Source organism: Mytilus edulis, chromosome 5, assembly GCF_963676685.1.
Source record: "Mytilus edulis chromosome 5, xbMytEdul2.2, whole genome shotgun sequence".
Taxonomy (NCBI): domain Eukaryota; kingdom Metazoa; phylum Mollusca; class Bivalvia; order Mytilida; family Mytilidae; genus Mytilus; species Mytilus edulis.
In genome coordinates this window covers 48,671,205-48,685,639 of record NC_092348.1, presented here as the reverse complement: position 1 = coordinate 48,685,639, position 14,435 = coordinate 48,671,205, and the positions used below count along the sequence as shown (strand labels likewise).

General features: G+C 34.1%; 1 protein-coding gene across 1 annotated transcript in view; it reads left to right on the top strand.

Moving 5' to 3' along the window:
* LOC139523838 (kinesin-like protein KIF15) overlaps nt 1–14,435 on the top strand; it is a 55,150-nt gene that overhangs the window by 22,191 nt on the left and 18,524 nt on the right. The window contains exons 13-19 of the mRNA XM_071318167.1: nt 523–643; nt 940–1,046; nt 2,039–2,203; nt 2,694–2,886; nt 3,497–3,606; nt 4,726–4,905; nt 13,677–13,874. Of these exons, the coding sequence (XP_071174268.1) occupies nt 523–643; nt 940–1,046; nt 2,039–2,203; nt 2,694–2,886; nt 3,497–3,606; nt 4,726–4,905; nt 13,677–13,874 (1,074 nt within the window). The remainder of the gene's footprint in view (nt 1–522; nt 644–939; nt 1,047–2,038; nt 2,204–2,693; nt 2,887–3,496; nt 3,607–4,725; nt 4,906–13,676; nt 13,875–14,435) is intronic.

The window sequence follows — 14,435 nt, the reverse complement described above, 5'->3', positions numbered from 1 at the left end:
TTGGGTCATCTGTTCGTTCCATGTCTGTCTGTCCTGCTTCAGGAAAATTATGGTGTGAGTTGGGCATCCTTGCATATGGACACATTCTTGTTTTATTTTTGCTAATTGATTAAAATCTATCAATAATATCATTGGCTTGATTAGTATTTCATGGAATTATCTTCACTCATATAAAAGCATTGTCTTTTAACGACACCATATCCACATATCATTAATAAAATGTCATTTGATTACAAATTTAATGTTAAATACAAAAAGAATACAAACATTTCTAGACAACAATTGGCCAAATCCAAACAGTGCTAGAGGACTTGACAGGAAATAATGTATAGGGCATGTTATTTGACTCAACACAATAACAATTCGACCAAAAGGATGAACATGAAGGATTACATATAAGAGAAGTTATATCAGAGTAAAAACAACATAACTAAAAATACAAAAGTGTACACTATTATGTCGATTCCTATGGGTCACTATCTAGAAGTGAGATAAAGTTTCTTTTTTTTTTAATTTTGTAAGGCTGTGATCAATGAGGATTCCCATGGAAATGTCCTGGCATTACAAGTAGAGATCAAGAAACTTAAAGAGATGTTACAACAATATACATCTGGATCAATTAAAATGGAACCTTCCGCATCAGGTATGTTATTATTTGTCTTACACATGATTTTATAAAATGATCATTTTATTTTGTGTTAAAGCTGAACATATGGGTCTTTAAACAAAAAAATTATGCAAATCTATGCTCTTTTCACGTCACAGACATTAAAATATATCAAAATAACACTTGTATATTTTAGATATGAATATTTTGGGATACACTATATACAGTTTACAGTAACGTATGAAATGTTGTAATACATATATTTACTTTCAATATTGCAGTCCATGTAAAATTTTACTTGACACTTTCGTATTCCTATTTTATCAATGCAGGAATAAAGCAGGAAGGTGACAACACAAGTTCTGTGAGTGATTCAGAATGGAAAGAAAGGTTTATACAAGCAATGTTACTCAGGGAAAACTGTGCTCAGGAAAAAATGGTAAATAATAAAGACAACATTTAATGTTTCTTATAAATAGCATTTCAACAAAACTTCATTTCATTCATAATGTTCGAACTACAATGCACATGACAAGCAATTGTAAAGTTTCATTCCCAGTTAAGGGTTTTCCTGTGTAATTTGTTGCAAAAAAAACAATAAAACTCCCTCTTTACTGTGGATATTAACATATGTGGCCACCAATTTGTCTTTGATAGAAGGAACATTATAATTCTGTTATAACTTAAGGGAGTTCGCTTCTCAGTTTCAAAGTAATTAACTTTTCAAAACACTAGTTTATATAGATAGGGGGTTATTAAAGGAATCCAAAGAGCAAAAAAAATATATAGGTCACCGTGCTTGTTTTCGAGATATATGCCATTGAAATTTTGGCGGGAAAATATTCTCTCTTGACTTTTCATAGCTTTATTGACAAGTTGAAGTTCTCAAAAACTGTTAAAAAGTAATTAAAATTTTATAAGACTTTTACAGGTTGCTTATCATTATACATGTAAAAGATTTATAATAAGAAAAATGGGAGTCACCAGGCAAATTTTTTTCAGGCATTCAAATGGATAAAACCAGAGGATTCCGAAAATCTGTCAAAAAATCCAAAACATGACAAGCCAGCTTCCTTAATTTCATTGTTATTGATTTATTCTGCAAATAGGAAATTAATTTTTTGAACATGTTGAAAAGTTTGTTGGTCTTTATTTTATATTGGCTAAAAGTTTCATATTTTTAAAGAAATAGAACAATAAATATGTAGCCACAAATAATGTAATCTATTTCCTGATGAATTATTACTTTTTCTTATAAGAATATGTATATGATTGCTAAAGGACTATATACCACATAGGTTAAACAAATTGTAGTTGTGACAGTTAATTTTTTTTTTTCGTTTTTAGAAATGTTGTAAATGTTTATTATTTTTTAGCAGAAAAAAATGTATTTCAGAAGAAAGTAAATCATTTTATAACCTATTTTTATAGATTTTTGAAGAAAAATTGATAAAATTAAGAGATCAGTGCAATAAGAAAGATGCCTGCCTTCAGTCAACAAAAATGATTGTCAAATTTAGAGAGAATCGAATATCGCAGCTGGAATCTGCATTAAAGAAGAATGGACTTGAATCAGATGATAAGGACAAATATGCTGTATGTACCTCTTTATATTGAAGAACCTTAATACTACACCTATTAATTTGACTGCTTGTAAACTATATTTCCAAATACTAAATGATTAAGCTACATGTAGATTTTTTAAAATATGTATTCAGAACATGAATTCAAGCTGTATAGACTTTTATCCTTGTAAAAAAATCTCTCAGAAAATGTTTACATTTAAAAAAAAGAAACATAATACAAAAAAAACTGAAATGCAATTTTAGAATTATATTTTTTCAGTTGCACAATGATTCAAAAGTAAAAACAAAATGCTCTCATATTCTTTAACCTGTACATATTTGAAAGCATTATTTCACAAATTGACTGCAATATTCAATGGATAAATAAATGATGTACTGTTTTGAAGCAAACAAATTTAAAAGCAACACTTTCATTTTTTTTTTTAATAGTTTTTATAAAAAATTACATTGATCATTAAAAAGTAACAGATTTAGACACTTTATTTTGATATGTGATTTAGGAAGACTTAAAAGCAGAGATCAACTTGCTACAGGAGCAAGTTAAACAACATCCTATGGTAGCCAAATACTCCATGGAAATTCAGGCCCTCAAATCTCAACTTAAACACGAAAGGACTCAGAACGATAACACTAACAGAAATAAGGCAGACTTATTGATGGAATTAGATGGAAAATATAAAGAATTAACACAAGGTGAGAATCATATTTTTCTTGAGCATATTTTATTACTTAGATCTAAAGAAGATAATATATACCTGTACAGAATAACTCATAAAATTGAGAATGGAAATGGGGAATGTGCCAAAGAGACAACAACCCGACCATAGAAAAAAACAACAGCAGAAGGTCACCAACAGGTCTTCAATGTAGCGAGAAATTCCCTATTCAGCCTATAAACAATGGTAAGGTTGTGTAATTTCTCTTATTATTTGTAAACTAAATGTTGATCTACTCTTAGCGATTGGGTAGTTGGCCCTTACAGGGCATTTCATTTCAGTTTTTCCAACAATAAGACTGTTGTAGAACACCATATGTATAATTAAATTTCTAGGACATCATTTTTGAAAATTACTTATATTTATTAAAAGGAAACAGAGACAATGCTTGCCCTCCTCTCCAAAAGCTCTTTTCAAAAAGGGTTGAGAATCTTTGGATACGTTCTAACAATAATTTTTCAGCCATTTTGAATGTTTAAAAAATGATCGTGATCAGTTTAATATTTCATGTTTAGCTAGTTCTTGGCATTCCGAAAGATATGCATATTGATTTTGACAATTGTGTATTGGTATTATGTACTTTGTAGACAAGAAAATTTTCACACCAGCACAGACTCCTAAAGAGGAAAATGTAGCCACAGCAACAGTTGAGAAATACAAAAGTCAAGTTAATAATCTACAAGAGGAAGTGGCTAAGGTAAATTTCTAATGGATCCAAATTCATTCACTCAGCAGGCTGGTCTTGGAAATTTTACCTTGCAGGTTACAATACACCATTAGATTTTATGGGCGCAGCCATTTTATGAGCATAACATGATATTCAGAATTAAGAGTATGGCTAATCCTGATTGGTTGGTATGTGCGCCCGTTGTTTTTTATTATTAGAGACTTCATGCACTCGGCTTTACACAAAAGGCAAAATAAAAATTATTCCGTAGTCCTAAAGGCACTGAGATGACTTTTCAACGCTGGGACAAGACACGTTTTTTTAAGGGCAAAATTGATAGGCATGGGAGATAAGTACAAAATACGCTAAGAAAAGCAACGCAAACCTATATTTTTTGGACCAAAAAATACTGTCCTAATAACTTTTCTTTGATTCTAGCAAGGTTTCGTTAAAAAAATCAACTTTCTAAAGTCTGTAACTCGAAAAAGGCTACCATTGTCGCGTATGGGGAAATTAATTGTTTATTTCAATTTACAGCAGTCAAATGCATATATATAAAAGACAATCCTGTTTTGCATACAAAATGTTAACAAAACTTGTGAAAAAAACCAAACACCAAACAACATTAAAAAGATCTCTAAAACTGCTTATTGTACAGATTTCTGTTAGAATTGAAGTTAAATGTTTTACATTATTGATTGATGACACTGAGTGAGGTCCAAATTGTGATAACACATTAATTTAATGAAATTTTGTATCACCTCAAATAATTTGCAGAGGCAAGACCTATGCATTTTGTTTCCGTCCTGTCTCTGAACTTTAGTTTTGGTTGAAAATGTTTTTATCATTTATTTTTGGCGGTATCATTTAAAGTGGGTCAAAATGATTAAAAATATAGACATTTATATTTAGGCTATAAGTTTGGACAACTAGGTTGTTACAACCTAAAAGTACACATAGGTTATACTGCAACTTAAGCATGTTTAGGTGAAAGTTGAAAATGTTCCTCTTAGAAAATAGTTTGAGGGAACATGCCAATAACAGGTTTTTCAGATGTATAATACTGTTCCTAGAGTTGCTCTTTATTTATATATGGTAAATTACAAATATTAGGTGAAGGTTACTGTTATGTTTAATAACTCGTTTTAGCTGAAACAACAACTCACAGAAAATGCTGATGCAGCAGAAAAGGAGAAAGTGGAATTAAATTCTGAGATAGAATCATTAAAGTCAACTGTGAAAGACCTAAGTACCAGTCTGAAAACTCAAAAACTGACCAACAAGATTGAGAGAGAAAATATGAATGATATGCATTTACAAACAATCACAGTAAGTTATATTTATCCTGCAATTGGGTGTTCTACTATACAGATACAGCCCTACAGATATCGCTATGCTGTATCTGTATACTATACAGATATCGCTTTAAAGCTCTGCCCACTGCCGGACTGAGTATTGTATGAACCTGTGTGACCTTAAAATGTGTATTGCAGTCCCATTCCAATGACGTATTAATTGCTAATTAACGATTACTTTTATACCTTCTGTTTGTTTTCAAACATTTCTTTACAGCAATAAGAATCACATCAATTTTCTGATAACATACACACATGAACAGCAGTCTTTTCTACGATGACAACTACTGATTTCAAAACTTGAATGTGTATGATTGTGTAACAAAAATAACCATGGCAATTTCAGCATGCATGTTTAGTGAATGTCGAGTTTGAAGCGTAGGACAACTTGTACACTCCTGTTTCAAATTGGACAATGTTTTGTTATTTGTTTTTACTGTTAAAATTAGTTGTTATGTTAGAATAGATAATTATTCACCTTGAGCGATGTATTATTGTTGACTATTAGAGATTCTTTTTTTGCGAACCTGTCTTCAGCTGAATGTGTGATTACTGTATCGTATTACTACACGGGCCTCAAGGGATTTCAAATTGAAAATAAATGCAAAACATGCGTTTTTGTGTCTTTCAAAACACAAATAATATACAGAAATAATAGCAGTATAAAGAAAATTACTGTTTAGTGTCTTTAAATATCAGCTGTATTTGTACTCGGCTCTTAACAAGTGTAAAAGCTCGCTAAAAGCTCGCATACACCTTGTTTCCTAGCCTCGTACAAATACAGCTGATATTTAAAGACACTAAACAGTTATTGTCTATATAATTAATTTGTTATTGTTTCATGTTGTGATTTCCTTGTCTTGATAGAACCACTGTCAACGTATATTTGTTCCACCAAACAGAAGTTCCAATGGAAACTTTGTTATAAACAATGTCATAATACCTGTTCCTGTTGGAACAAATATTCTATACCATTTGTTCTGTTAGGAACATTTACTGTAATATATATTCCAGTGGAAATAATATTCCAGAATATTGTTTCCATTTGGAACTTATAGTATGAAGGAACTTCTATTCCGTGACACCACCGAGGTGGTGTTGTGATAGCATTACCGCCAAAAGTGTATAAGATGGGGTTCAATCCCAGATCAGTAAGTCTGAAAACTTGAAAATCAGTATTGTCCATTTGAGTTCTTTAAATCTTCAATTTTTTTTTATTTTAAACTGGAATAAATCTAACCAAAGGATTTATTTTAGCCTTAAGCACTAAAAATTAAATTAGCCCAAGGACCCATCTTTTCTCTAAACTAATTTGACACAAGAATTTACCTTTATTATTATACCAAAGGCAGAATACGTCTCGGTTATTGTATAAAGTTATATCATGATTATATGTTAATATATGTTCATGTGAGTACAGTTCAAAAGTTGTCTACCAAATTTTGTATTAATCAGATCTAGAGACAAAATATAGACAATTGGGAACTGCAACACCTTATGGCTGCAATGACAAAATTGATGGTATAGGTATTCTATCTAGTCCTTCGTGTAACTCGGTGAATGTGATGAATATTTTCAACTCGACTCCTCGACGTAGACGCAGTCATGGTCATCGTCATTATACATCACCTTCTATGCATGATGTCTCTATTAATGACTTGCTGCCATTCATACAAAAGCCGTTAGGTATTCATCACTTTCGCACGAAACTTTATTCATTACCCCTTTCGAAACTTCATTCTCTGTTCAATTTATGTTTGGAATCCACTGTTACAAACCCTCATTCAAACCAATACAAACTTGAAGCTATAATTTCGGATATTGCAAGTCACAGACTTTTCAAGCCAGTTCGCATTGGAAAAGATGAAAAAGAGAAAAGATCTTTTCTTAATCTTTCCTTTGCCAACAAAGGTCTCGATGGCGTCAACCTAGGCAATATCCTTCATCATAAATTAGTGCAATCGAAAATACCTCCTTATTTCAAAGACCAGTCTGTACCAATAATTTCTTATACCTATACCAAACCTATTGCAACTAAAATTTTCAATTACAAACGCGTTTTGCAGGATCTCGATATTGACGACTTCAAGTCTAAACCTCCTGATTGCACTTGTGCTAGTTCCAAATTCACATATAATCCTGCTGGCCACGTTATTACCGGTGAGCTTAACATTGTTAATAACACTTCTCTACGAAATGTGTTATCGAAAGGTCCCAAATATCGTGAGCCTAAATCCATCAATTGGAAATACAACTTTAAAATTTTGATGGATTCAGTCGAGGATTATGCCAGGCAATGGGCTAAGCGCGAGAAGGAAGACGTAGACACTCTTTCCGAATGGATTAAGGCAGTGAGGTCGTTGATACAAATCAGAATTAAGAAACTGAATGGGTCCATCAATAACCATGCTACGTCAATCTTTAAAGACCCAAATGTTGCAAAACACCTATCCGACCTCCATGACAAATATGTTGTTGTCCCTGCAGATAAAGCCCCAAATAACATCGTTTTTGTGTGTAAAAGTCACTACATCAACTGCTTGATAAACGAATTAGGTATTGACAATTCACTTGGTAACTCAACATATACCCTCACGACACTTACCAAAGAGGAAATCCTGGATAATCATAGGTCTGTTCTATGTTCCTTTGGAATTTCAACCAAAGACGAAGAACTGGATCTTCCATCACTGTATTGGATACCTAAACTACATAAGTGTCCTTACAAACAACGGTATATTGCTGGGTCTTCCAAGTGCTCCACGAAACCTCTTTCTAAATTATTAACATCTATTTTATCAGCAATCAAAGACGGGCTTCAAAGTTATTGTGAAACTGCCTATTCTAGAGGTGGCGTGAATCAGATGTGGATACTTAAAAATTCAAAAGATCTTTTAGAGTACATACAATCTAACTCTCTTTCATCTTGTAACAGTATTAAAACATTTGACTTTTCTACCCTGTACACAAGTATTCCACATTCCAAACTAAAAGACAAATTGAAAGAGTTGATATTACTTTGCTTCATAAAAAAGAATGGCCAACGTAGATACAAGTATCTTGTCTTAGGGAGGGATAAATCCTACTTTGTAAAGAATCACTCTGATTCAAACAAAAAATTCTCTGAAACTGATATTATCAAGATGCTTGATTTCTTGATTGACAACATATTTGTTACGTTCGGAGGACGTGTTTTTCAACAGACTGTCGGCATTCCAATGGGAACAAACTGTGCCCCTCTACTCGCCGACTTGTTTCTTTATTATTATGAGGCTGACTTCATGCAGGAACTTCTTAGGAAGAAAGATAAGAAGTTAGCAATATCCTTTAACTCTACTTTCCGCTATATAGATGATGTTCTTTCACTAAACAATTCAAAATTTGGTGACTATGTGGAACGCATCTATCCAATCGAACTAGAGATAAAGGATACTACAGATACAGTTAAGTCGGCTTCATATCTTGACTTACATCTAGAAATTGACAATGAGGGTCGGTTGAAAACAAAACTTTACGACAAAAGAGATGATTTCAGCTTTCCAATTGTGAACTTTCCATTTCTAAGTAGCAACATTCCAGCAGCACCTGCATACGGGGTATATATCTCCCAATTGATACGATATTCCCGTGCTTGCATTTCCTATCATGATTTTCTTGATAGAGGTTTGCTGCTCACAAGGAAGCTATTAAACCAAGAGTTCCAAATGGTGAAGTTGAAATCATCCCTTCGTAAATTTTACGGACGCCATCACGAGTTGGTTGACCGTTATGGAATAACCGTTTCACAAATGATATCGGATATGTTCCTTACGTCGTAACTACAATCCCCTTCCCTTTCATGAATATGACCTACCGAATTAGACTATTTACCGGATTTGTAATCACTTAAGCAACACGACGGGTGCCACATGTGGAGCAGGATCTGCTTACCCTTCCGGAGCACCTGAGATCACCCCTAGTTTTTGGTGGGGTTCGTGTTGTTTATTCTTTAGTTTTCTATGTTGTGTCGTGTGTACTATTGTTTTTCTGTTTGTCTGTTTTATTTTTAGCCATGGCGTTGTCAGTTTGTTTTAGATTTATGAGTTTGACTGTCCCTTTGGTATCTTTCGTCCCTCTTTTATTACCACTGGGTCGATGTCTCTGCTGGTGGACATTTTGTCCCCGAGGACATCATCCGCCCAGTAGCAAAACTACAATTGCATGAACTTATGAAGATTAAACAGGAAACTGGCTCGGACGTCGCCCAGTATAAAAAGGTCCGAAACAGACGTAACCATGGACACGGTGTCGTCTGATACGGCAGGTGTCCCCTCATCACCAGACATCACAAATATCTCAAACACGACTCATTCAGATCATCGTCCTAGTGACAATAGCAATATTACACATATACAGCCATGTTCAGTTCTCCTTAAAGACATTTTGGTGTTTGATGACACAGTACAACACTGTCGCATTTCAAAATGTGAGACCAAAGGCTGCAAAACTTGTGCTATTTTAATTACAGATGCTGAATTCACTAGCAATTTGACCAAGAAGTCATATTTTACCAGAAGTTACGATGATCTGAATTGTAAATCGATAAATGTCGTCTACGGATTAGAGTGCAACCTTTGCGGATTGGTATACGTCAGTGAAACGAAAGGAAGGCTTAACAAACGTATGTGCGGTCATAGATCAGACATTAACCTTAATGCTAACGACATTCTATACCAGCATTTCAATCAGCCCGATCATTCCATCGTTTCTATGACAGTTCGCATTATCGAAAAGATATACCATAGCTCTAACAATCCTAATCTTTCAACGACTCTCCGTAGACAAAAAGAAGACTACTGGATTAGACAATTGGGAACTGCAACACCTTATGGCTGCAATGACAAAATTGATGGTATAGGTATTCTATCTAGTCCTTCGTGTAACTCGGTGAATGTGATGAATATTTTCAACTCGACTCCTCGACGTAGACGCAGTCATGGTCATCGTCATTATACATCACCTTCTATGCATGATGTCTCTATTAATGACTTGCTGCCATTCATACAAAAGCCGTTAGGTATTCATCACATTCGCACGAAACTTTATTCATTACCCCTTTCGAAACTTCATTCTCTGTTCAATTTATGTTTGGAATCCACTGTTACAAACCCTCATTCAAACCAATACAAACTTGAAGCTATAATTTCGGATATTGCAAGTCACAGACTTTTCAAGCCAGTTCGCATTGGAAAAGATGAAAAAGAGAAAAGATCTTTTCTTAATCTTTCCTTTGCCAACAAAGGTCTCGATGGCGTCAACCTAGGCAATATCCTTCATCATAAATTAGTGCAATCGAAAATACCTCCTTATTTCAAAGACCAGTCTGTACCAATAATTTCTTATACCTATACCAAACCTATTGCAACTAAAATTTTCAATTACAAACGCGTTTTGCAGGATCTCGATATTGACGACTTCAAGTCTAAACCTCCTGATTGCACTTGTGCTAGTTCCAAATTCACATATAATCCTGCTGGCCACGTTATTACCGGTGAGCTTAACATTGTTAATAACACTTCTCTACGAAATGTGTTATCGAAAGGTCCCAAATATCGTGAGCCTAAATCCATCAATTGGAAATACAACTTTAAAATTTTGATGGATTCAGTCGAGGATTATGCCAGGCAATGGGCTAAGCGCGAGAAGGAAGACGTAGACACTCTTTCCGAATGGATTAAGGCAGTGAGGTCGTTGATACAAATCAGAATTAAGAAACTGAATGGGTCCATCAATAACCATGCTACGTCAATCTTTAAAGACCCAAATGTTGCAAAACACCTATCCGACCTCCATGACAAATATGTTGTTGTCCCTGCAGATAAAGCCCCAAATAACATCGTTTTTGTGTGTAAAAGTCACTACATCAACTGCTTGATAAACGAATTAGGTATTGACAATTCACTTGGTAACTCAACATATACCCTCACGACACTTACCAAAGAGGAAATCCTGGATAATCATAGGTCTGTTCTATGTTCCTTTGGAATTTCAACCAAAGACGAAGAACTGGATCTTCCATCACTGTATTGGATACCTAAACTACATAAGTGTCCTTACAAACAACGGTATATTGCTGGGTCTTCCAAGTGCTCCACGAAACCTCTTTCTAAATTATTAACATCTATTTTATCAGCAATCAAAGACGGGCTTCAAAGTTATTGTGAAACTGCCTATTCTAGAGGTGGCGTGAATCAGATGTGGATACTTAAAAATTCAAAAGATCTTTTAGAGTACATACAATCTAACTCTCTTTCATCTTGTAACAGTATTAAAACATTTGACTTTTCTACCCTGTACACAAGTATTCCACATTCCAAACTAAAAGACAAATTGAAAGAGTTGATATTACTTTGCTTCATAAAAAAGAATGGCCAACGTAGATACAAGTATCTTGTCTTAGGGAGGGATAAATCCTACTTTGTAAAGAATCACTCTGATTCAAACAAAAAATTCTCTGAAACTGATATTATCAAGATGCTTGATTTCTTGATTGACAACATATTTGTTACGTTCGGAGGACGTGTTTTTCAACAGACTGTCGGCATTCCAATGGGAACAAACTGTGCCCCTCTACTCGCCGACTTGTTTCTTTATTATTATGAGGCTGACTTCATGCAGGAACTTCTTAGGAAGAAAGATAAGAAGTTAGCAATATCCTTTAACTCTACTTTCTGCTATATAGATGATGTTCTTTCACTAAACAATTCAAAATTTGGTGACTATGTGGAACGCATCTATCCAATCGAACTAGAGATAAAGGATACTACAGATACAGTTAAGTCGGCTTCATATCTTGACTTACATCTAGAAATTGACAATGAGGGTCGGTTGAAAACAAAACTTTACGACAAAAGAGATGATTTCAGCTTTCCAATTGTGAACTTTCCATTTCTAAGTAGCAACATTCCAGCAGCACCTGCATACGGGGTATATATCTCCCAATTGATACGATATTCCCGTGCTTGCATTTCCTATCATGATTTTCTTGATAGAGGTTTGCTGCTCACAAGGAAGCTATTAAACCAAGAGTTCCAAATGGTGAAGTTGAAATCATCCCTTCGTAAATTTTACGGACGCCATCACGAGTTGGTTGACCGTTATGGAATAACCGTTTCACAAATGATATCGGATATGTTCCTTACGTCGTAACTACAATCCCCTTCCCTTTCATGAATATGACCTACCGAATTAGACTATTTACCGGATTTGTAATCACTTAAGCAACACGACGGGTGCCACATGTGGAGCAGGATCTGCTTACCCTTCCGGAGCACCTGAGATCACCCCTAGTTTTTGGTGGGGTTCGTGTTGTTTATTCTTTAGTTTTCTATGTTGTGTCGTGTGTACTATTGTTTTTCTGTTTGTCTGTTTTATTTTTAGCCATGGCGTTGTCAGTTTGTTTTAGATTTATGAGTTTGACTGTCCCTTTGGTATCTTTCGTCCCTCTTTTGTTGCAGAAAGCTGGACATAGGGATAGTGATCTGGGGGCGGCGACGGCGGTGTTAGCTTACTTTTTAAAACCTTTATATTTTAGAAGGTGGAAGACCTGGATGCTTCATACTTTGTATATTGATGCCTCATGTTACGAAGTTTCTGTCAGTCACATGTTCAATGTCCTTGACCTCATTTTCATGGTTCAGTGACTACTTGAAAAAAAGTTAAGATTTTTTTTTAATGTTAAATTCTCTCTTATTATGAGTAATATGATAACTATATTTGGTATGTGCGTACCTTGCAAGGTCCTTATGCCCGTCAGACAGTTTTCACTTGACCTCAACCTCATTTCATGGATCAGTGAACAAGGTTAAGTTTTGATGGTCAAGTCCATATCTCAGATACTATAAGCAATAGGTCAAGTATATTCAGTGTATGGAAGGACTGTAAGGAGTACATGTCCAACTGGTAGGTGTCATCTGACCTTGACCTCATTTTAATGGTTCAGTAGTTATAGTTAAGTTTTTGTGTCTTTGTCTGTTTGTCTTATATTGTATGCAATAGGTCTTCTGTATTTGGTGTATGGAATGATTGTAAGGTGTACATGTCTAACTGGCAGGTGTCATCTGACCTTGACCTCATTTTCATGGTTCAGTGGTCAAAGTTAAGTTTTTGAGTTTTGGTCTTTTAATCTAATACTATATGCAATAGGTCAACTATATTTGGTGTATGGGAATATTTTATGATCTATATGTCAATGGCACAGGTTTTATTTGACCTTGACCTCATTATCAGGGTTCATTGCTCAGTGGTAAGTTTTTGTGTTTAGGTCTGTTTTTCTTAAACTATAAGCAATAGGTCAACTATATTTGTTGTATGGAAGAATTGTTAGTTGTACATGCCTGCCTGGCATGGTTCATCTGACCTTGACCTCATTTTCATGGTTCATCGGTCAATTTTTAGGTTAAGTTTATGTGACAGTTTTAATAAAGCTTTATATTAAGGACTATCAACATAATATCAATGATAAGTAAAGAAGGAGAGACATTTCAGCGTGTGCACTCTTGTTGAATGTGATTTAGTTTTGAGTCATATGTGAAGTAGTTCTTTAATATAATGTGGCACACAAGTGATTGATGTAATTGTAATTGTGATTTTACTTTGAAAAATCAGAAGTATTTGAAAGGTTATTAATTTCTTAAGCATGTAATCATGGTAATTGATTCCAGGTCTGTAATAGTGGAGTAATATTTTTTGTTGCATTTCTTGTAGCAAATAACAACTCCCAAAAAAGCAGCATATACTTTACGAAACAGAGTGATTGCTGCACCATCAACAGGATCAAATACACCAAGTTTAAATGATTCCATACCATTTGAAAAAGATGAGGATATTTTTGATGAAAATCAGCCAGACTTTATGATGGAACAAGCTCATACGGCTTTAATGGATGAAATGAAAATTTTACAGGTATTTTAAATAAAGACGGTTAAATAACAAGAAATTGAGATAAAAGAAATATTTTAAAATAAGATATGTGTTCACATTTTTGTATACAGTTAGATTGAGATGAAACAGGACAAATGTCAAGAATATGACAATATAAGTAAGAACATATCGATGATCCGAAAGTTACACATCAACGAATTCGCTCTTTCTTATACAACAATACATATAAAAGGTGCATCTCATGAATTTTAATCTGTGTGACTGGTGGATAGATCTTTCATTTGAGGGTATTGGGGAATATTTTGTGACACTTTTTATAATGTTGATTGATTGATATTTTCTATACAAATGATTAGAAATTTCTAATACTTTAGAAAATTGAACTTCAGGTATGCCAATACATCCAAATGACTCGTACTTCATGAATACAAATTGATGTACAGTAAGCCATTGACATTCTGTATATCATTCGAAATAATACTAATGTCATTTTATGTAGGGGTAATCTTCCCTAATACATATTTTGCTCCGAAATCATCTTGGAGAATAGTTTATCAGAATTTGAATTTATTTTATAAGATA